At 47.2% G+C, this 23,760-nt stretch overlaps 2 protein-coding genes across 13 annotated transcripts in view; both read left to right on the forward strand.

The window, feature by feature from the left end:
* nrxn1a (neurexin 1a) overlaps nt 1-13,554 on the forward strand; it is a 67,345-nt gene extending 53,791 nt beyond the window's left edge. For 11 of the 12 annotated variants that reach the window (XM_086016921.1, XM_086016916.1, XM_086016918.1 and 8 more), the window contains 7 exons: nt 940-1,059; nt 1,161-1,342; nt 1,435-1,606; nt 2,909-2,998; nt 3,752-4,068; nt 9,501-9,579; nt 10,236-13,554. In XM_086016921.1, the coding sequence (XP_085873047.1) occupies nt 940-1,059; nt 1,161-1,342; nt 1,435-1,606; nt 2,909-2,998; nt 3,752-4,068; nt 9,501-9,579; nt 10,236-10,537 (1,262 nt within the window). In that variant the 3' untranslated portion in view covers nt 10,538-13,554. The remainder of the gene's footprint in view (nt 1-939; nt 1,060-1,160; nt 1,343-1,434; nt 1,607-2,908; nt 2,999-3,751; nt 4,069-9,500; nt 9,580-10,235) is intronic. The other variant, XM_086016927.1, reaches the window with a different exon arrangement.
* Nucleotides 13,555-13,718: 164 nt separating this feature from the next.
* fshr (follicle stimulating hormone receptor) lies at nt 13,719-23,748 on the forward strand. The gene is made up of 14 exons (XM_086016934.1): nt 13,719-15,511; nt 16,637-16,708; nt 17,287-17,361; nt 18,141-18,215; nt 18,337-18,411; nt 18,804-18,878; nt 18,966-19,046; nt 19,321-19,389; nt 19,469-19,543; nt 20,148-20,333; nt 20,866-21,083; nt 21,324-21,505; nt 21,662-21,853; nt 22,134-23,748. The coding sequence occupies exons 1-14, from the start codon at nt 15,336-15,338 to the stop codon at nt 22,656-22,658; spliced, it is 2,076 nt and encodes a 691-aa protein (XP_085873060.1). The 5' UTR covers nt 13,719-15,335; the 3' UTR covers nt 22,659-23,748.
* The last annotated feature ends 12 nt before the right edge of the window (nt 23,749-23,760 follow it).

The following is a 23,760-nucleotide window of genomic DNA, read 5'->3' on the forward strand; positions in this document are numbered from 1 at the left end:
CCCCGCCCGTCCTGTGTGCCTCGTGACGGACGGGAAGCGAGCTGTGGCTAGCATGAGGCAGGAAGAGAACGGCGAGCCAGAAGACCACCGGGGCCTTTAAACATAACTTTTATGTTTAACTCCTCCTGCTGTCCTCATCCGGACTCACCACCCACCCGCATGCTCTCCATTTTGGACTCTTCGGGGCGTACTGTCTGCCACTAGGCCATCCGTGACGGCTCGACGCCGAAAGACGCGGACGTACGTTTGCCGAAGGAAGCGTGCCCAGGAATGGCTAGAAAATGAGCCACACTGTCAAAAGAAAATCCTGTCGCGCAGTTAACAACAATGCCAAATTTCAGAGAGTAAAAAAAAAAAAAAAAATGACCATATTAAATGGAGAGTCACTCAACTGTCAATCAAATAGCAATATTATGAGCTGAAAATGGATGCCAACTTTGGCTAGCATATTTCCAATGCCATGAAAATAGTTTCATGACCCGCATGCACTCACGGCTGACGACGAGGCGCTCTAAAGTGGCCTCGCCAATGCAAAGTGCCTGTCCACACGCTGAACTTTAAAAGAAAAGGGAAAAAAAAGTCTTTTTATTTGCGATAACCGCCACCTTGCACGAAAGAGAACGAGAGAAACGGTCGGTAGAGTCAAAAGAAAACCCGCAATGATGTGCTCGCCGTAATTGCGCGGTCGGAAAAAAACACAAACAAGCAGCAAAGGCGTCGAAATGGCCTAGTGTGAGTACGCCCAGACTTGACACATCCACTTCGGTTCACTTTGCTTTGATGCCGGTCCGCACCATCGTGTACTACTACAACCCAAACGGACCCGAACGATACCCGAGCGTATGAATGTCGTGTACGTACTTAAAATGAACGTGCGTCTGGCCGGAGCCTCCGATTGAAATGACCCGTGCGTCCTCCTCACGCGCGTGTTCAACGCAGGTCCCAGCACGACGTGCCAGGAGGACTCGTGCTCCAATCAGGGCGTTTGCCTGCAGCAGTGGGAGGGCTTCACCTGCGACTGCAGCATGACGTCGTACGCCGGACCGCTCTGCAACGACGGTGAGGCCTTCGTCGTCGCGCGCGTCCGTCTCTTCAACGCTCGCTAATGCAAGCTTTTTTTTCTTTTTTTTTTTTTTTTTTTTCTCTCTCGTTCCCACCAGCCGGCACCACGTACATTTTCGGCCGTGACGGCGGCGTGGTGGTCTACACGTGGCCCCCCAACGAGCGCCCCAGCACCCGGGCCGACCGGCTGGCCCTGGGCTTCAGCACGCAGCAGAAGCACGCCGTCCTGCTGCGCGTGGACAGCGCGTCCGGCCTGGGAGACTACCTTCAGCTGCAGATAGTACGTCCCGTCCAAAAACTCGGCGTCACGGGAAGGGGCGGGCGGCTGCCGGGGGCCAAAAGCGTCGCGTAACCTGCGCGTGTTGTGCGCAGGACAAGGGCAACATCCGCGTGGTGTTCAACGTGGGCACGGACGACATCAACATCGAGGAGAGCTCCAAGTTCGTCAACGACGGGAAGTACCACATCGTGCGCTTCACGCGCAGCGGCGGCAACGCCACGCTGCAGCTGGACGACCTGCCCGTCATCGAGCGCTACCCCTCGGGTAGGCACCGGAGCGCCGCGCAAATTCTGACCGCATATTTGCCGCTTGTGTTTGATATGAAACTTTTTAAACCATAAAAGTGTGACTGTTTATGCTTGATCCCTAGCTAGGCCTGTTAAATAGTGTTAAAAGGTCATCTTTAATTCAGTGTTTTTTTTCCCTCACCATTAAAAGAGAATAATAACAGTTGGTGCATTTTTGGGAGACAGTTAAAAAAAAAAAAAAATCGTTTAAAAATCATGTCCTATGTTTAACTAGTGAGAAAAAAAATAAGGAGCAAATGTTGTTTGTTTTATTCTTCCCTTTGTTCTGTTCTCTTCTCTTTAAAGTGTTAAATCTTAAGTCAGTCGTCTAAAACAAATGCTAAATGCTAGTTGTTGTGAGCTGTGTGTCCTGTACATGTAACAATGTAAGAACCAAAGCCAGTGATGTGGCAGCTGTACCGTTATATTTCCCTGTGCTCTTGCAGATGTTAACCCCTGAAATGTCTCTTTAGATTAAAGCCAATGAACAGAGAGTAAGAGTCCGCTCACTGGAAACGTCTCCTCCGCCTGTCAATTGGCACCAACGCAGCCGCCACCGCTGCGACACACTCCTTACCGTAGACATCAAATACTCGCACTCGCTGACGCCGCCGTATTGGATGTGGAAGAGTGACGCTGCAGTTTTACTCTCAAGATCTCATTGGTTTTGTTTTGTTTTTTTTACTTTTGACTCAATGACGAGATACAAGTAAAAACATTTTTTTTTTTAAAAACAGCTTACCAAAACATACAAATCCAAAGCAAAAGCTCTCCCACATTGATTCTGCATACAAGTAGTGGAATTGTGGCTCCCTCTAGTGGTATGCAGAGGTATCACTGAATGAATGTTCAAACTGTGCATTGTGTCACAGTGGCTTAACCTTTTTGCGCAATCATTTCATTTTTTTTTTTTAAGTACAGTTTGGTTGTGTTTAACTTCTAGGTGCAATAAATTTGCATTTAATCTTTAAGATGTTATTATTTACGGGCAATTTGAATGGAGTCATGATTTCTGTACAGTTTTTTATTTCATCAGCCACATCCAATATGGCGGGCGCGCTGGAGGTCCCGTATATTTGATGTCTACGCTGGCAGCAGGCTGAAGCCTGTTTGCCCACCCGCCCCCCCCCCCACACACACATATACACGCACGCACTCCCACGCAAAGCATGAGCGGACCGTTACTTTCTTTTCATTGCTCTTCTTTTTGTATCCAGCTCCTGTGCCACGATTTTGGGATGTGCGTAATTACTACTGTGTTCTCATCTCTAAATTAAAGGCAACATTGATAACGAGCGCCTGGCCATCGCCAGACAGCGAATCCCCTATCGGCTCGGTCGAGTAGTTGACGATTGGCTACTCGACAAAGGTAAAAACCCTGATTAAAATTCCTTAAAAGCTTTAAAACAATTCAATATGACTCTACATATATATCTATCTATCTATATCTATATACATATCTTATCTTGTGCACCATCAACTAACATTCTAAAACTCTAAAGCCATAATTAAGTCTTTAAAAGTTGGGCAGCTCTAGTGTGTAATACTTGTGTAATAACTGTAGTGCCTGTTGTTAGTCTGTATCTGATAATATCAGGTTAAAGGGACGATGGAGAGATTTAAATGCTGATAAAACTGATAAAAGGTGCAAGGTAAATAATGTGGGTTTTTCTTTTAACTTTCTTCTTCCCATGTGACAATTGTGTAATCCAATTAAATGTCAAGACTTTACGTAGCGGCTTTAGTTTATTCGCCCGAAACGTAAGCAAAGCAAGTAGCCTCTAGTCCCTTTAACAGCACTTGACAATGTTGTGCATGCTTCTCAGGGCTGTCCTCCACATCCCGCCCCCTCCGTCCGTCCCCTCCGTCTGTCTGTCGGACCATCGCCACGGCAACCATCCGTCTCCTCCGGCGACCCCCCCCCCCCCCCTCCCCCCCTTTCCTCTCGTCTCTCCCGTCCACGGCTTCTCTGCTCATCCCATCATCCCCTCACCTTTGGCTCGGGGCGGTGCGGGACCGTGTAACGCTCAAACCGTGCTTTTTTGCGTGTGACTGTGTGTTTGCGTGCGCCTCCTTCCCCCGGCGCGCCCGCCTGCGTCTCTGCGTGTGTGCCAACGGGCAGGTCGGCAGCTGACCATCTTCAACAGCCAGACGACGGTGCGCGTGGGCGGCGGCGAGCGGCGCGCCGGCATGTTCCAGGGCCAGCTGTCGGGCCTGTACTACAACGGCCTGCGCGTCCTCAACATGGCGGCCGAGGGCCACCCGCACATCCGCGTGGAGGGCAGCGCCCGGCTGGTGGGCGACATGCCGTCCTCCTCCATCACGCCGCAGTCCAGCGCCGCCGCCGCCGCCGGGGGCAACCGCTCCGACTCGGCGCCCGCCGCCGGCGACGTCAGCACCACCACCGCCAGCAACAGGAAGCAAGGCGCCACGCAGCAGGTCAGTCAAGGCGCTCATTTGCCTCAATCTTACGCCTTAGCGCGCGCCGCGGTCGCCGCATTCCTGAAAAACAAAACAACACCCGCTGCCTTGAATTTACTCCGTCTCGTGAGGAAAACAGCTCTTTTTTTTCAAGGATATTTGCTGTGCGAGCCCACTAGTTGAAACGGGCATTCTGATAAAGATTGCGTTTGTGGAATAAGTGTTAATGCACTCGTTTTGAGACATCTCAGGGGGGCGGCCATTTTGTCTTCTGTCGACTGAAAATGACATCACAACTGCTCCCAACCACCAATCACGGCTCAGATTCAGAAAACAGCTCAGCCGTGATTGGTGGTTGTGAGCATTTGTGATGTCATTTTCAGTCCACAGAAGACAAAATGGCCGCCCCCACAGATGGCTCAAAAACGAGTGGATTAACACTTATTCCACAAACGCAAAATGAATCAGAATGCCCCGTTTCAACTAGTGGATTTACATCGAACATATTCTTGGAAAAAAAATGTTTGCGTCAACCTCCGCTTTAAGAATGATAATCAACAGCCGTCTTCTTTTTGGGCATTAATGAACTGCGGAAGACGCATTGAAAACAAACGATTTGACGTTAAATATCCTGTCATGTGCGCACGTGATTCCGACTGCGGCGCCGAATGAATTTCTCTGCAAGTTGCCATGGCGATAGCGAGCCCCCCGCTACCTGCTGCCCACCCCCCGGTGAAATCGCTCCTCTGTGTATCCAGCGCTTGCTTTTTTTTTTTTTTTTTATCCCCCCCTCCACCCATAAATAATAGAACGCCGCCGGCTTGGCCTCGGGCATCAATAATGGATGTCGGCGCCGTCAGCCGTCAATCTCCGCGCGGGCGTGCCGACTTTTTCATCCCCGACTCGTCGGCGCTAATTGCGGGAGTGCTCGACGGGTAGCCGTCACCACAACTGGGTCACATGCTCGCCGTACTGCGGCGAGTTCGCCCTGATTCGCTCTCGCCCCAAAAGGGAAAAAAAAAACAAACAAAAAAAAAAAAACTCTTGTGTTTGTCTAGTTGAAGCAGCTCCTGCCGTTTGTTGCCTGGCAACACACACACAGGTGGAGCGAGTGCAATTGCAGCATCCTTGCATCACAGCGAGAGCCATCTGCATGTAACGATTTGGACGCACAAGCTTGTGTGCGTGAGCGTTTTAAGAGACGTTTTTCTATTCTGGCAGCAAAAAAGGCCGATTAATAATGCATGACAGGCGAGGAAGAGTGAAGACGGCCGAGCGAGCGAGCGAGCGAGCGCTAGTTGGAGTGTTGATGCTGGAGGCTCACACTCACACGTTTGCCCGTTTGGTGCTCGCGTCGGCCCGACCCCGTCATAGCACATTAGCGCCTTCCCTTTTTTTTAATTTTTTATTTATTTTATTTCTGTTGTTGTTGTTTCATTCATTGGGGCCTGAAACAAAATTGAATATCGAATCCGTTTTGCTCGTTGAAATGGATTGAAATGTTATTCATCTGTTGTTGTTGTTGTTTGTGGGCTGCTCCTGCCAAGCACCGCTCAGTTTTATTTCACTTTTTATTTGTACTTTTTTTTTTTTTTTTTTGTCTTTCTAAATTGTTTGTTTTTAAACATTTATGAGGTACACTTTTGATTTAATTGAGTACAATCCATTTTATTTGAATCATTTAATTTTATTGTGATAGTTTGTTTTTGTGTCTCAAGGCAAAAGCAGCTTTCAATACTGATGTTGTTTTTTTTTTTTTTTGTTTGTTTTTTTTAACCCACCAGGCCCCGCCTCTTAAAGGCAAATGCACGTGGCTTTCTATTTTATGGCGGTTTGGAAATGTTCCGTTCGTTTGATTGGCTTTCCAGGGATCAGCTGGCACACACCCCCCTGCCCGCCCCTCGCGCGTGCCCCCACCCTTTTGCTTCTGAGTTATCTTTTCCCCAATATTTGACACCAGTGTGTTGCTACTGTTAGAATGAAAGCGTGTTGTCTGATTGGCTGTTGGGAGTCAGCTGATGGAATCAGGATCTCTCGCTGTTTTTTTTTTTTTTTAACCTTCTTTTTCTTCCGAGCTACTTTTCAGCCTTGCTTACTTTTCCACGTTCTTTATTTTTCTCAACACTTTTTAGCATCCATCACCTTCCTCCTCCTCCTCCTCCTCCTCCTCCTCCTCGTTGTCCTCTCGCCTCCCCCTCCCACTCGGCCAAATAGAGCCCCGCGATTGGCTGCGTCTTTCTATCTCACCATCTGCGCTAGTAGAGCTCGTTTCTTTGCTCTCCTCCTGGCGTCGGCGGCGCTCCTTCGTGTTTGTCCTCCTGCCGCTCATCCACGGGAGCGATGGAGCCGGCGGCGTGAATTTCTGCGCCAACCGATCACCTGGAGGGGGGGAAAAAAAAAAAAAAAAAGTGGAGTGACCATGTGTGAACTTGGCAGTCAGCGAGGATTGGATGGTCGCTGGCACTGTTCGGCCGCTCAGGTAGAAATCTCCTTTTGATTGTTTTTTTCTCCCCCCCCCCCCCACTCAACTTTTCAGCGTGCCGAGACACAATCAGAAAGGCGCGGGTTTGTTTACCTCGGTAAATTTTCCGTTTGGCTTGTTGTGGCAGTCGATGGTTAGCTGTCAGGTTGATGTCTCGCTCAGAAAAAAAAAAAAAACTGCTCGATTCAGTCTGCTCAATTGTATGTTTTTGCCTGGACTGGCTTCCCTTTCTTGACGAGGGATTGAAATCAAAATACTAAAGTGTTTTGCTTTTTGTTGGTGGAGGGGGCACAGCGAGCGCATGGATCAGCACACTGGCACGACGGGCAGAACTCAAATCACATCTGCTCCGAGACGTAAAAAGCGCATTGTAATTGCCGATGCCTCGCGTTTTTTCCACCTCAAGATCTCGAGTCGACTTTGAAGGCGATCCCATGTGACGCGCTCGCCGATTGGGTGGTGATCAGCTGCTCGGAAGAGGCGAGTCGCCCGCTTTTTTTCCACACTCGGTGGGCGGAAGTGATTGGAAAAGCAAGCAAGGGAAAAGAAATATTTCTTCCAGGCCACAGCTCATGGTCATGTTTTTTTTGGACTAATCTTATGTAAGCGCCAGAGGGCGGGGTCAAGCCTCAAACGCACGCAAAATGGCGTTCCGCACCGGTTGGATTGACTTTTGGTTACGTTTGATTGTACATGTTTGGATATTTTCGAGTATTTTCTTACGGCATTTGGAGGTTCCAAACTAGTTTGCGCGTGACGCTCACTTCCCGCTGTACTTTTGCGTTCGTCATTGGATTGTTTGGTTGTGTGATTTTATGCAAATATTTGCTGACTTTACTGCTTGGTTTGCGTCGGTTAGTGATGGACTGAAAACTTCGGAGACAAAATTGTCACACAACAGACGTTGCTTTAGGCATCTTTGTCATGCTCTGTAATCTACCGAAAACGTAACTGCCAAATTCCAAATACAAATCTTGTTATTTAGAGCGTATATTTGGCGAAAATGAAATGCTTGAGTGTTGTTTTGGTGTTTTATTTTTTTCCAGAGTCGTGTATTGTATAGATTGCGTAATTTTGGGAGCCAAGCTGTCAGCAGTTTTGTTTTGTTTTTGAAAACTAAATGAACTTTTTTACAAACAGCCAATGTTTGCCAGAATGTTTCCGCAATGTTTAATACAGCAGTATTTAAAATCACTTTCACCCAAATTGTATTGTTAATGCTAAAGTATGCTAAACACGTGTTTTACAGAACAATTGAAAAGGAATGGTAGTAAGCAAGTGATTATTTCTTAAGATATGAAATGATATTTATTTCCTGGAACAAAAACAAAACAGCGGCTGAAAATGCCACGCGATCAAATTGTGACGCGGGGAAAAATGTGAATGCATTTTGCCGAGCGTGCCCTTTGAATGCCGGCTTGTCTCCAAAGCAAATAGCGAAACAGGCGATGACGTGCCAGCGAGTCGGGTGGAAATGCACTTTTTTCCGATGTGACGAACGTGCGTGGCGCCTTCATTTGCGCCTTTTTCAAGGCCGCTTCTGAAGCAGCATTTCCATTGTTCAGCCGTGCCGCTCACTCCCCTCTTCCGCTTTTATCCCGGTCGACATCCACTGCAATGCATCACAATCCAATTTTAATTTAGCTGGCATGAGCGCACACACACCCACACACACACACACATTTATCTCCCGCTTGTGAAGACGCCCGGCGTGTTTAGCGCCGCATTCCTCCTCGCCGATTCAAACCTTCACGACCACAGCCGCCATCCTTCCTTCTTTTTCGAGCATGATCTTTTTTGGAGCGGCCTGACTGAAGTTGGCGTCGCCATGGCAACAGGAGCGGGCACGGACGAAGGGGGCGGCAGAGGGAGGGAGGCCGGATCGATACGCGTTCGAGGTGCAGAGCGTCAAAGTGGGCCACGCGCGTCGCCTGTTAACAAAGCAAACGAGCCAAAGCCGACTCGTCGACCATGTTTTTCCACAACCAAGGCGCACGTTGCACATTTGCAAAACCTCACTCTATTCTTAGGAGCCGGGGTTCGAAAAAATCCATGAAAAAAAAACCCAGCAGAACACTTAGACTGGTGACCAAGCGAACTGATGGTGACGTCGTCCACTGTAGTATCTGTGACGCTGGCCTTAATGAGAACGGACAGTTGGCAAGTCTACCCAAACACCTTTTTTTCAAGAATACGTGCCCAGCAGGCCCACTATTTGAAACAGGGCATTCTGATTCATTTTGCGTTTGTGGAATATAAATCAAGCAGGAAAATGCACTCGTTTTTAGCCATCTCTAAGGGCGGCCATTTTGTCATTTTCTGTCGCTTGAAAATGACATCACAACGGCTCACGAGGACCAATCGCGGCTGACCCGTTTTCTGAATCTGAGCCGTGATTGGTCCTTGTGAGCCGTTGTGATGTCATTTTCAAGCGACAGAAAATGACAAAATGGCCGCCCCAACTGATGTCTCAAAACGAGTGCATTTTGCTGCTTAACTTATATTCCACAAACGCAAAATTCATCAACTAGTGGGCCTGCTGGGAACATATTTTTGAAAAAAAAAAAATGTTTGGGTTGACTTCCGCTTTAAATGGCGTCGTTTGTGGAGGTCTGTATTTTGGAACGTCAAGTGATCCAAAGCGCACAAGCGTCTTGTGTCAGTTAGATTTTTACCCCAAGCACCTGTTGCGGGACTTGGTTTCACTTCAGTGCCCAAAAAATCGGCGGCAAATGTTGAACGGCCGCGAAAGCCGAAGAAAGACGCCGCACATTGCTCTGGCGCGCTTGGGCGGTCGGGAATGGCTGGCGTCGTGAGCGTTTGTCTTTTGAGGACGAGACCAGAGCGCCAATAAGCATCCGCGTGCGTGCGTGGGGGTTGCCGGGGGGGCAATGATCGCTTCCTGTGCAGCCGCAGCGGGGGTCCGCCAAAACAAACATCGCCGCTAACGCTGACCTTCTCTCGGCAGTCGGCGGACGACATCCTGGTGGCGTCGGCCGAGTGCCCGAGCGACGACGAAGACATCGACCCCTGCGATCCCAGCTCAGGTGAAACCCGCCTCCCCCAAACGCTTGCCCCCACCCACCGTTCTCAAGCACGCGTCCTTCACCCTCCCTTTTTCTCCTTTTTCCGTGGCCACAATGAATTATTCACAGGCTCCTTTCCCTGTTTTGTGGCTGGCGGCGTTAGCTAACGCCTCGCCCGCCCACGCGCTGGCTTCCTCCCGTCCTTCCTCCCCGTTGATGCCTTGCCGCTCCGCCTTTCTCCTTCCTCCACTTTTCTTTCTGTCGTTTGCGGCCCGGGAGGATTTGCATGCAAATGCTTTTGCCTTTTATGCGCTGGCACGCGGCGGTGGCGCATTTTGTCGCCGCGCCAGATCACTTATTGCCTCCACTGGAGCAGACGCGGCATCTGTAAAGCTGACCTTTGCGGAGGACTTGCGGCATATATGACAAACAAGAAGTCCTTATTTCATATACAGTATTTGAAAGAAAAAAAAATACTGCATACTTGCGATTCGGCACCCGCAAATTTGTATATTTCTTCTTTTTTTTTTGTGCACCCCCCTTCTCTTGTTTATTAGCTAGTTTTTGTGGCTTAATAGCCCCTCCCCCGATTCATGTAATTTGGCGTCAATTGGACGCAAATAGCGGGAGGTTGACCGGCTCCTAATACGGCTGTCCGTTTTTAACTGCCCGCCCAGCACGCCCCCCCCTCCCCGAGGTGAAGGTGTTCCCCGGCCCGTCGGAGGTGGTGCGCGAGAGCAGCAGCACCACGGGCATGGTGGTGGGCATCGTGGCGGCGGCGGCCCTCTGCATCCTCATCCTGCTCTACGCCATGTACAAGTACCGCAACCGCGACGAGGGCTCGTACCACGTGGACGAGAGCCGCAACTACATCAGCAACTCGGCCACGCAGCCCAACGGCAGCGCCAAGGACAAGCCGCTTGGCATCACCAAGATCTCCAAGAACAAGAAGAACAAGGACAAGGAGTACTATGTCTAACCTTTATACATATATATATACGCTATATATATATATATATATATATTCCAAAAGAAAAAAACAACAAAAAAACTAAGGCTCAATGTACATAAATAGGTATATTCTTCCCAAGAAAACACGCACGCACGCACACGCATACACGGACGTTGACTCGACAGTACACGCATTCAAGCACAAACATGAACACGGACCGCTTCGAAGGGACAAAATGTACAAACCGAGCAGAGCCTCAGGACCAGGCTCCTTTTATGACCCCTCGCAAACCATTCCAGATGCTCCGCGGACGACAGACGACAGCATGAAAGCCGCGGCCCACCAGAGAAAAGTCGCGCGGGGGGGGGGGATTCGTCGTTTCAAAATGTCAGTCGTCCATTTTGTGGACTTTACCATCCAGCTCTCTGATGCTTGTCCTTGTTCGGGCGGCGGCTGCGCTGGGGCCCGCCACGGCTGACTTTGAGCAAAAGAGGGCGGGGCCACACCCTCCCGGACTTGTCGCCAGCCAGACTCGCAGGCATTGACACGCGTCCGCGCCTGCGGACGGGTTTTCAGGCTTAAATGACCTGAGCTGACTTTTTGGCCAGAGAAGCAGGCTACACCCTGGACTGGCAGCAGAAGAAGAAATACAAGAATCAGCAAGGGAGGAGAAAGCGCTCAAATTTGGCTCAATCATCGGCATGGGTGTAGCCTGCTTTACTAGAAGATTGCTGGTTTGATCGTAAATATTGAACAGGTTGATTGTTTACCTTTTCTGATCAATTTAGGGATAAAACTTCAATCTGAACGAAGCCCACGCCGCAGGATAATCTTGTGGCGACGTCAAATAATCGGGGGCATTGCCGACTTTGATAGCAAGGGAGGGGAAATGCTTCAATTTGGCCCGATTATCAGTATGAGTGTAGATTACGGTGTTTGGCCACACGCGCACAATTATTTGTGATCGTGAGTATTGAACAGGTGTCACATTTAGGATTTTCCAAGCAGATTAGGGGGGAAAAGTCACTCTTAACACACGCCGCACCACGGGATAATCCCTCACAATGATCTTTGAGAGACATTTGATCATCTGATGACTTGGACCAAAAAGGAGGGAAAAACGCTCAAATTTGGCCCAATTATCAGCGCGCTTTATCTTCGCCCCACGTTCGCGCTGCAGTGTATGTCGGACTGATCGGCCTTTTATGTTCCATTCGCATCGTATTCCTTTGAACGGCAAACATCGAGTCGACGACTGACATTTTTTTCCCTTTAAGGACATGAAGCACACACCGGAGAAAGCGTGTGTGCGCGTGTGTAGCGGGAGCACCAAAAAAAAAAAAAAAAAAAAAAGGAAACGAAAAAATCAAAAGCAACAAGATGATCAGAGCCCTTTCAAGTATCTTCCCGACAACAGCGGCAGCAACAACAAAAGGAAGAAGCACACGAGCGGCGGGACGGGAAATCAGGGTGCGGCCGCAAAACAAAGCCGCCGGATGCTTTGTTTTGGACGCAAAATGTGCGGGAAATTTTACCCCTGGGAGACTTCACATGCTACCTACACACTTAACATACTGTATGAGGACCTGCACTTTCCTAAAAAGAAGACAACAGTGATGATGAAGGAAGTACTGACTCTGTGGGGGGACTTGTTTGTCATTGCACGTGAAATTGTGGATTTGGCGGAGGAGTCACCGCCGCCATCTTAAAATTCCAATTGCCGAAGAGACTCCGCGGAGCCTGTGGAGAAAACTTGGGTTGACGCCATTGGCTCTCGCCTCCTTTTTGTCTTTTTTTTTTTTTTTTGTCTTTTTTTTTGTGCCCCCCCCAACTCCTCCGTGTACACTCTTACCTTGACTTACAAATTCAATACGCGCTCAAATCGATCGTATCGCAAATCAACTTTCCACCCACTCAAATTTATAGCGGGTTTTTGATGAGAAAAAAATAGTTTGCATATGCATTTAATATACACGATTCATATATATTTTAACAACAAATTGAATTTGAGCAAATAATTTAAGGTCACTGTGATGTCTTGTAAATTTGACACGCCATCGAGCAACCGTCTTATGCCGTATAAATATAAATGTTAAAGCATTTCGATGGCTGTAATATATCCCACCCAATCCCTGCGACAAGAGGCGCTAGCTAGCTCGTAAGCTAACAGGTTTCCGGGGCTCATCTCGGTCGACGGGCGGCGGGCTCATCCCTGGCGTCGCCTCCCCACTTGGGAATTGAAATAATGCCACCGGGCTGTTCTGTAAATTGTAGCATCCAAGGAAGACGCATTTCTGGAGTGTAGACATACAGAGCTAGCGTGCTAGCTGCACACTGTTGTGCTACAAATGGGCTTGGTTAATAAAAACCACGTAGAGAATAGCGAATAAAATTCTTGCACAAGAAAGGGAAAATGTGAGCACAAAACACAAGCGATACGCGCACGTAAGCAACATGAAGCGAAAGTGGCCTGATGTTGTGAAGTCGGCTGCCCGGCGGAGAGTCCGAAGCGCAATCGTAGGTCAACTCGAAGCAACAAAAACGATTTTCATCCGCGAGACTTGTAAGTCAAGGTAGCGTTGTGCATCCGCGCGCGTGTCGGTGCCATAACGCCAGTTCTCCAGTTCTTCCACGCGATGCATGCCGGCAGAACGCTGCGAAAAGCAACCCTGTGTGTGTGCGCGCGTGCGTGAGATGACCGTCGTGTCTGACCCGCCATCTTTCCTTTCCTTTCCTTTCCTTTCCTTTCCTTTCCTTTCCTTTCCTTTCCTTTCCTTTCCTTTCCTTTCCCGCTTCACATTCTCGCCATAGCGCCCACGTGGCTTCTGGTCTGTCTTCTTGGTCTTCTCCACCCCGAGCGCCCGCCGTCCCATCGCCCATGCTATGATTTTCTACATGTGTACACTTTTTCTACAGTATTTTGCGTTGATTTTTATTGTTACGGTTCTTTGATGAACATAAAAAGTGGAAGTTTATTATGGGAAAAAAAAAAAAAAAAAAATAGTTTTGAAGATTAATGAGTAAATAAAATATTACCCAAGTCAGCCGGCCGCTGGTGTGTGTGCGTATGCGTGCGTGTTGGCCGAGAAACTACAAACTTGATTTTTCCTTTCTTTTGTTTTCTCTCCTTTCCTTTTCTTTTCCTTCTCGCTTTCGTCTTGGCCTGAAGGCTTTTTGTTGACTGCGAGCAGCTGGGACAGTGAGAGAGAAGAAAAAAAACCAAAAAAAAACAACAACAATTGGCAGGCTGTGCATTTATGCATTTAATAAAGGACCTTCAAGTGGAAACTGATCCGACGTAATTGAATGGCCAGCACTTCTGATTGTGAAGGCCCTGGGCAGATTTTTGGACATGGCAACTCGTTGACACTGAAATGTGATTGGACAAAAAAAAAAAAAATTAAGGTTCATCCGTTCCCAATCTGGAAAGCGTTCCAAAAAAATCTTTGCTTGATGTTCCAGCCTTGTTGGGGAAAATTTGCCGAAATGCAGATTTCCACACGCTCCTGTGTAGCCTCTTGATATTTTCCTCCACACCTTCTCCCCTGCGCAGGTTTGCGAGAGTCAGCAACATTTTAATCAAGACGCTCATGTCGTCACACGCACTGCGGCACATCTCCTTTTGAACGATCTCCTCTCTGTGCATCTGCGCTTTTTGTCGAGAGTGCTCCCTGCATTTTAATCGCCTTCCTCGCGAGCGCGCAGGCGGCCGTCCTTGTAAGCAAACAAAACGTTTTGTCAGCCGCAATCACGCGCCAGACTCAACATGTCGCCCTTTCATTGTCGATTTTACTGCCTCAAATGAGACACAAATGGCCACGGAACCGGCCCGTTTTTCTTCACTCCCTTCCCCAGTGTGGCATGAAAGTGAAACAACAGAGCATGGACCTCCTCCAAGGCCAAACAGTTCTTATTTGAATGGCGGCGTTATTCAAGTTTTGTGTTTTATAGCGAGCCGTAAAACGTTAGCGCCATGCCCGCACGTAATGCCAAACACTAGAAATGGTTGACACTTTAGCGTCAACCATCTGTCTAGTTTATATGGTTCAAAGTTGGTAGTAAGTAGACAAAATTCTGAGAACTAAGTTGATTTTTAAAAGAACACCGCTAATGGTGAAATGACCCCCAAAAAGGGCAGCTTCATAGCAACATGGCTGACTTCCTGTGTCTTGTCTGTGTCCACCCAACTTGGTGATGCTAAAGTGTATTCGGAAAAAAAAAATCATTTCATTTTCATTCAAATTGATCTTAGTGTTACACTAAGTAAAGTAATAGGGTTGTAAATCAATACTGTCGGTGAGTGTTTTTGCTCAACACGACACGCTAGCTGCGATAGCTACCGTGCTAATTGGTCAAGGTTAAGGATAAACAAAGCTATGCAATCATTTGAAAAAAAAAATAAATAAAATGATCAAATGTATTTTTCTGATCTTACGTGTGATTAGGTTGCATTGAAAACTAGAATCTATCTTTTGGTGAGTTAGCGTCACTCTTGTTTCGCTTCCTCTGGTTGACTAAAAAGGTTTTAGCAACCAGGTTGCGTGCGTGTAATGTCTGATAAAGCGAAAAGTTTGAACAGTTGCGAAGAAGGCATCCACAAAATCATACTAAAAAAAAACCCAAAAAAACATTTCAAACTGATTTAATCTGTTCTCTTTGCTATGTAAGTTGGTGATGAAGAGGGAGGGCGGTGATAAAAACCCACCCACAAACACCAAGCCTTGTTTCTCATCCCACCTCATTCTCAAGCTGGAGTCTTTGTGTCAGATGTCCACACTACGTTAGAGTGACGAGCAGAAAGAAATTGGCCAACAATTGGCGTGTGATGACCTTCAGGACGACGATGATGATGATGATGATGACGATGATGATGATGATGGTGATGGTCAGCAGGGTGGAGGTCCAGACGACGGGTCGGTCCAAACGAGCTGCGGGCTTGTGTCGCTACGTCCACATTTCAGATTCCGACACAAGTGGACTTTCACCTTACACGCAGTGCTTGTGAGTACACACACACACAAAATATTTAGTATATTTCTGTGGACATATGCATCTTTGGGGGGGGCGGGGGGTAATGAAAGGCCAAAACAAGCGGTTTCTTTGATTTTGCTATCTGGAGGTTTATGTTTCTTTCTTTATTTTTATCCCAGAGATCTCTAAATATTCTTAAAAATATGGTATATGTAAATATGGTACACAAAATGGATTGTGACATATAATATTGTTGTTTGGTGTTATTTTCATCTTATGCTTTTTAATCAATATTTGTAGCTTGGCTTCATTATTTTTCTGGGGTTGCATTGACATTTATTTGTGTATGACCTTAGTACATTTTTTTTATATATCTTAATATTTTTTCCATTCTGTTTTTTTTTTGTATTTATAACATTTTAAGGTAGATTTTTTTTTGTACCTTTTTGTATTAGATTTTCACTTTTTTTTTTAACATTGATTACATTCTTTTGACCATCTGCAGCATCACAAAAAGTATCTTTTTAGTCCACATGAAAAATATGAACAAATTGACTCGTTCGTTTGATCCGGAAACATACTAATTACAAAATGATGTCATATTTATTTGTTTTGGTTTTTTTAATTCTAGCAACAATACAATGTACCAGGACGCCTGTAGTAAACATTTGTAAGGGGTGTGATCTTTGAAAAAAAAAAAAAAAAGGGAAAAAAAAATCTCAAATTACTTGTAAGGGGTGTGATCTAAAAAAAAAAGGGAAAAAAAAAATCTCAAATTACTGTATATGCACGGTCATAATCAGTAAATGCGCACACACACACACACACACACATTTGCACTCACTTGTTGGTTGGTGCAAGTTACCCAGCTGGCGATGTGTGTGTTCCCTCCAAGGTCAAGGCAGCTCCGTGCAGGTGTGAGCCAGCACAAAAAAACAAAAACGTGAAGGTCGAACCTCCCTGATTGCATGCAAAACACGCTCACACACAAAACGACACGAGGAGTGTACCACATGCACTCTTGTACCTATCCAAGAGTGGACTTGGGCATCATCACACTTTCACCAAGAGGGGACCGCATATCCATCAGGGGACATTTTTTAGGTCCCCTCTTGGTCATGCTCTGAATCTGCGTGTGTGTGCGTGTGTCAACAGGGGGCTGAAGAGGACCCAAATCCAAGTGATCCGTGGCAGTGCCTTCGCCGGCCTTCACAATCTCAGGAGAGTGTGAGTGGGAATGACATCTTCTTTCAATCAGTCATGACAATTTTGTTGGAAATGATACGAAAAAGCTTTGAATCAGTTGAGATTTTAGCAGAGAATGATACAATTATACAAAAATGCTTTGAATCAATTATGAGGATTTAGCAGGGAATGATGCAAAAATGGCAGTGAAAATTTGCCAGGCTAAACGAAAACATGCTTTGAATCAATGATGCCAATTTGGTAGGAAACCACCCAAAAAATCAAATAACAATAAATTCACATTTTTTTTCCAGATGGGGCGCACGGGAAATGCTTTTAACCAGTCATGAGAATTTAGGAGAAAGTCAAATTGCCAGCACCAAAGCTGACCTCACTTGAATCAATTGTAATAATTTAGGGGGAAATCTTACGAAACCTCTCCAGCAAAGAAAAACTTCAAATGGCTGACAAGAACTCCACAAACATGATGGACAAAATGTTCATTTCATGACATTCATTCTCACTGAAATCAAAGCGTTTGAAACAATGTCTTTTTTTCTGCTAATGATGCTTTTGGTGGAAAACCTTCCTAAATTTCCAGCTTTTGTGCTTAACTGCAGACACATTGTCGACAACGGCGTCCTGAAGACTGTGGCCGACTTTGCTTTCTCCCGCCTTCCTCGGCTGGCCGACATGTAAGCGAGACGTGAGCGATTGTTATGGAGTTGACTTTAATCCTCAGTGTTTGGTCTTTGTTGCGGAACGCCAGGAACTCTGAAAGGCGGGAGACTGGTTGTTGAACTCCAGTCCAAACAGGCAAAAAAAAAAAAAAAAAAAAAAAAAAAGTCCTGCGAGAGACTTGCGTGTGCTATGTAGGCCTCCGCAGATTTTTTGGATCTAATCGCAACCTCCGCCAAGACCAAGCGTGTCCGGCTGACTCGCTTTATAAATAAATGACGTGCTTGGTGATGCTGTTCCACTCCAGGCCTGTAGATGACAGTCACACGCGTGCTAACATTCTGCTGCTGTCCCACCCCACAGCAAGCAGATTGATTTTTGTTTTCTTTTGTATTCCAAATAACTAGCTAGTTGTCTTACTAACCACTGCTAGTTAAATAACAAAATGCTAAAAACTTTTTTTTTTAATATATATTTTTTTAATCAATTAAGAACCAAGCCAGCGAGCTAACTAACAAAATTGCTAGTTAGCATTTTTTTCCACTAGCTTTTCATGACTTGACTGACTATCTATAAGATCTTTCGTAGAAAATAGCCACTTCGGTGGGGCACTGCCCCATTTGTCCACGCCCACGATGCTATGAACTGTAACGTGAGAAAGTAACATAAAAACTAATCATAGCCTGTCAAAATTGAAGGAGATAACACAAGGTAATACTCCTAAATTACATTTGTTTCCCAAATTTAAATTTAATAACTTAAAAAACATTTTTTGTTGTTGTTGTTTTTCGCGCAGCTTCATCTCGGAAAACGGTGCGTTGGAGTCAATCGGAGCGTTCGCTTTCTCGGATCTCCCTGAACTCTTTGAGCTGTGAGTTCTGCTGCCAACGTTGCCGTAAAAAAAAAAAAAATGAAATCAAATTCATAAAAAAATATGTAGATCACTTTGTTTGACGTCAGCGAATCTGGCTGCTCTGTTGTGCGTCTTTCAGGACCATCGCCAAGTCCAAACATCTGACATACATCCACAGAGATGCCTTCAAGGACCTCGTCAAGCTGCAACGTCTGTGAGTTGCCGCTCAAAGCAAGTGCGGCTTTCTTCGCACACTCAGACACACGCAAAAGTACTCAGAAGTACTCACGCCGTATTCAAGCCGATGTTCGCATACACTTTTTGACACGAGGCGATCCTCTCACATTGGGGCTGAGTGGCGCAGTACAGTAAGCTACCAAATAGTCACAGGAAAAGAATGCTAACTGGACAGTTTGTAGGTTAGCTAGCTTGCTCGTTAGTTACTTGCATCATTATGAATAACACAACCTGGATTTTATTCAGAGCCCAAGATCTCAATCTCTGCTGATAAACGTAAATAGGTGGTCAGAAAAAGTACAGACCTGAAAAATGGACTCAAGTATCGTGGCAAAGTATTTGTACTTGGTTGCGATGTGCACTTTGCAGGATCATCTCCAACACGGGACTCATGACGTTGCCTGATTTCTCCAAGATGCACTCGGCCGCCGACTACTTAATGCTGTAAGCGCGCGCGTAAACGCACTTCCGCGCATACACTTCCACTTGATGGATTTGAACGTGTGTTTCCACGCCTTGTGCGTTGCCTAGTGACCTGCATGACAACAGCCGCATCCGGGAGCTGCCCGCCAACGCCTTCAATGGCGCTTGCACGAAAGCCATCAGAGACATGTGAGACACTTGACTTTAATAAATTAGCTGCAGCTTTACAAAGCTGGACATACAGTGAGCATTGGGGGGGGGGTCTGTATTATGGTGCCCAGGGCCCCTTTAATCCTATCTATACACATTGAGGGTATTGTTATTGATTATTTAAGCATTATCATTTTTATCCTGACTATGTTTCCTCAAGTTGGAGCTGCCCACACAAATATGCTAAAATATGAAGGTTTTTTTTTTTTTTTGGGGGGGGGTGGGGGGGTTTGGCTGGTGCTGGTGGCGACAGACGGCTGACCAGGAACGGCATCAAGACGGTGGCGAGAGACGCCTTCAACGGCACAAAGGTGCACAGATTGTGAGTCACAACTCTGGTGCATTTTTGGAAATATGAACTGACTCATAATCGCATTTCTCTGGCTGCGTGTGTGTTTGAGGTCGCTGAAAGGCAACCGGCAGCTTAGTCACATCCATCCAAACGCCTTTGCCGGTTCCAGTGAGTTGGTCGTCCTGTAAGCGTGATTCATGCGAGTCAAAAATATAGATTTGAAAAACTGCTACCTTGACTCACAAGTTTGTTCCGTGATCAGGCTTTCAACTCAAATCGCCCGTATTTCAACGCAACTTTCCCCACTGAAATGAGTGGAAATGATCCATTCCACCTCCCCAAAAACCCTCAAAATTGTTATATATATGTTGCGTGTACTATTCAGTATTGTACTTTATAATCACTTAAAGTCATTTCATACACATAAGTAAGATTTCCCTAATTGCTACTTTTTTTTTTTCGACTTAATCTTCATCTTGATCTATTTTGTGCTAGCATGTTACTCTGACTGGTACGCTAGCTAATACACACTAGCTAATACACACTAGCTAATACACACTAATACACTATAGGTGGTTTGCGTTGAATAATTTCACACATGCTAGCTGTGTGATGTCGATCCTCTTTTTTATCTGCAACTTTTAGGCAGGGTGCCAATTATTGACGGTGGCCGGGTGTTGTGACATTCGAAATCCCAACTTGAAAAGCGAAGCCGGGGCCCTTGTAAGGCAAGGTAGCGGGGCGCTTGCTTCCCGTCGGTAGCTCATACGCGTGCCTCGCCTTCGTAGCGACATCTCGCAAACGGCGCTGAGCTCGCTGCCGGACGCCGTCTTCGGCGACCTCCACAGCCTGATTGCCGAGTCCGCCGTCTGCCTGAAGAAACTGCCTCCTCAGCGAACCTTCGCCAAGCTGCACGAGGCCCGCGTCACCTACCCGTCGCACTGCTGCATCTTCCTGCCCATGCGAAGAAACAGGTATGCATGCATGGAGAGTACAGCACACTCGGGATCACAATGAGAAGGGGGGGGGGAGAATAATAAACACGTTTCCTCTACTTCAGTGGACCATTCACAGATTTTTTTTTTTTTTCCACATTTTTTTTTTTAATATTTAAAAAAAATGTTTTGTTTTGTTTATTTGTTGTCCTTTTCAAACCCTTTGTTGTTGACTATGAATGTATTAGGAAAAATAAACTATATTATGAGTATGTATTTTGTACATAGTTTGGCCTTATTTCAATTTTTTTGTCACACGCGGTTCGGACGTGCCATGGCCGTTTGTTGTTTTGGACCAGACAAGCTAAGATAGCTTATTTTACTAGACTGTTTTTTTGTTTGTGTTGAGGCTGTGAAGTCTTTCAGGTAAAAAGAATGAGAGCGCAAAGTGCAAAGCATCCATTGTGTCTTGTTGATTCCTATCCTTGACTTTTCATGCCAATTGCCCGATGCGTCGCCTTTTGTGTTTTTGCTCACAAAGACGCTATTTCTGACACTCTGTTCTTCTCAGTTCCAAGCATCCGCTGTGCTCGCGGCCGGAGGCCCGCGAGAACCCCGATTTCTTCGGGGACCACTGCTTGGGGAGCTTGAACGTCACCTGCAGCCCGGCCCCCGACGCCTTCAACCCCTGCGAGGACATCATGAGCGCCGCCCCGCTGCGGGCTCTCATCTGGGCGGTGTCCGTGCTGGCCCTGCTCGGAAACGCGGGCGTGCTGCTCGTCTTGTTAGGTGACACTTTCGGCCGTCCGCCACGCGTCCGTTGACTTTCGAGTGAGGTGAGCTGCAGGCACTCCGCCGCTAGGTGGCGGCAGCGCGCTGCACGACTTCTGGGCATGATCAGTTCATGCTGGTTTGCAGTGTTGTTTTGTGCTCACATTGTCTGTTTTTGGTGCTGGTATTGGTAAAATTAGTGGGGGGGGGGGGGAATTGTTTCATTCTTTTTTTTTTCTCTTCCATGCCGCTGTGCAGGCAGCGCATCCAAGCTGACGGTGCCGCGCTTCCTCATGTGCCACCTGGCGTTCGCCGACCTGTGCATGGGCGTCTACCTCCTGGTCATCGCCGCCATGGACGCGCTGACCCGGGGGCACTACCACAACCACGCCATCGACTGGCAGACGGGGCTGGGATGCGAGGCCGTCGGATTCTTCACCGTACGTATTCGCCATGAGGTCACGCGTGCCTTGAGAAAAAACATATTACAAAAACAATCTTGCTTGTTTTTTTTGTGTGTTTTTTTTTTATCGGATGCTGGAAGCAATGAATGGCATTTCCATTCACTTGTGCTATGGTGTGTGGGCGCGCGTCAGGTGTTTGCCAGCGAGCTGTCTGTGTTTACGCTGACGGCCATCACGCTGGAGCGCTGGTACACCATCACGCATGCCCTGCGTCTTGACCGCAAGTTCCGCCTGAGGCACGCCTGTGCGGTCATGACGGCCGGTTGGATCTTCTCCTGCCTCGCCGCCACGATGCCCACGCTGGGCGTCAGCAGCTACAGCAAGGTGAGGCACGCGCGCGCGCGCACAGCGGCCACGCAAAGAAAGAACGACAAAGTGGTTGTTGTGGTCGTAGTTTGCAGAGCCGTAAAGCCTTTTTTTAAATGACAAACCACAATGATCAATCAATCAATGTTTTATTTGTATTGCATTCTCCATTTTTTTGATATAGTAGAGAACATTTTTCGATGTTTATTTGCATTTTGTAGCATTGAACCAAAGTTTGGCATAAAACGCATGCATTTTCCCAGTGGAGGGTGTCCCTAATGAAGTGTCCTGCGGGCAGGTGAGCATCTGCCTGCCGATGGACGTGGACTCGGCGTGGTCGCAGGTGTACGTGGTGTCTCTGCTTCTGCTGAACATGGCCGCCTTTGCGTGCGTGTGCGCCTGCTACCTCAGCATCTACCTGGCGGTGCGCCACCCGTCGGGCGCGCCGGCCCGCGCCGACGCCCGCGTGGCGCAGCGCATGGCCGTGCTGGTCTTCACCAACTTCCTGTGCATGGCGCCCATCTCCTTCTTCGCCCTGTCGGCGGCGCTCAAGTGGCCGCTCATCACCGTGTCGGACGCCAAGCTGCTGCTGGTGCTCTTCTACCCCATCAACTCGTGCGCCAACCCCTTCCTCTACGCCTTCTTCACGCACGCCTTCCGCCGCGACTTTGTCCTGCTGGCGGCGCGCTTCGGCCTGTGCAAGGCGCGCGCCCACGGCTACCGCGCCGACAGCTCGTCGTGCCAGCAGCCGGCGTGGGCGGCGGCGCCCAAGAGCTGCCCCGTCAACATCTGCTTGATGGCGGCCGGCCGCGGCGACCGGTGACCATACGACCGGTGACCATACGACCGTTCCCTTGACGACCCGTACGCAACGTAAACGCCTTTGAAACGACAGTGAGTACTCATATTTGCATATAACCTTGAATCATAATAATACCATTCCCACATACATACTTTACATACAATACTGTAAGGTGATCGTGATTTCTTTGAAAGGCGCCATATAAAGACAATTCATTAATAGTGTTAGTCTTAATATTGTCTTTTGTTACGCATGTCATCACATGTAGCACTTGTAAATACTTTTATTTGTTCTGTTGTGTTATTGTGGCCTTTATAAAGATGCTTTCTTGAAACACGTTTATGCCAGAGCAGTTTGCGTGTGAGTGAGAGAGAGCTGTCATAATCTTGAAGCCAAGCTAGCCTTCCCAGCCTCCGAGGCATTCAAGGACAACGTGACCTGAGCAATCTTCTCAGGTGCTATTTTTTTTTTCTCCTTACAGCAGCATTTACACACACACACACACACACTGAGAGGTTACCCAGATTTTCACAGCTGAAGCGACAACAATCCACACAAGGTGATGAAGTGCAATGTCCCCAAACTGTCAACATCACGCGGGATGACGGTAAATCTCACGAGAATTTAGCACCGTGAGCCTAACTACGGTACAATGCACACACCACGTAATTTATTAATTCTAGCAGTACTGGCAAATTGCCACTAGATGGCCGCATTGCTCTTCCTGCTCCCCATCGTTCATGGGCGTGTAGTTTGAATTTACACTACAGTATTTCGGTTTTATGCAATTCAACCACCACCAACTGAGCGACGTACGCAAATGTTGTTATACGTCTCTATGTATCATTAAAAATATGCACATACACTCTGTGATATTCGTCTTAATTTTGAGGAGATTAGTAATTAATGTGGCAAACAAGTGATTACCCTGACTAGATAATGAAAGTGTTTTATGGTGAATGGACACTTTTGATGGGTGGTTCGTCAAGAAACTGTTTGTATTTCAGACATTTATAAGTCATAAGTTGTCCCTAATGTGTGACCTATAACTTTGCTGCTGTAACACTGAAAATTTCCCCACTGTGGGATCAATAAAGGCCTTCCTATCTTATCTTATCTTCTT

This window comes from Filicampus tigris, chromosome 19 (assembly GCF_054856515.1).
Source record: "Filicampus tigris isolate MCC_2025a chromosome 19, RoL_Ftig_1.0, whole genome shotgun sequence".
NCBI lineage: Eukaryota > Metazoa > Chordata > Actinopteri > Syngnathiformes > Syngnathidae > Filicampus > Filicampus tigris.

Excerpts from the sequence above, each read along its gene's own strand:
- fshr (XM_086016934.1), top strand. The coding sequence starts at position 15,336 with ATGACCTTCAGGACGACGATGATGATGATGATGATGACGATGATGATG. Across the intron at positions 17,362-18,140 it reads CTTCCTCGGCTGGCCGACAT|CTTCATCTCGGAAAACGGTG; the intron begins GTAAGCGAGACG and ends TTTTTCGCGCAG. Across the intron at positions 18,216-18,336 it reads CTCCCTGAACTCTTTGAGCT|GACCATCGCCAAGTCCAAAC; the intron begins GTGAGTTCTGCT and ends TGCGTCTTTCAG.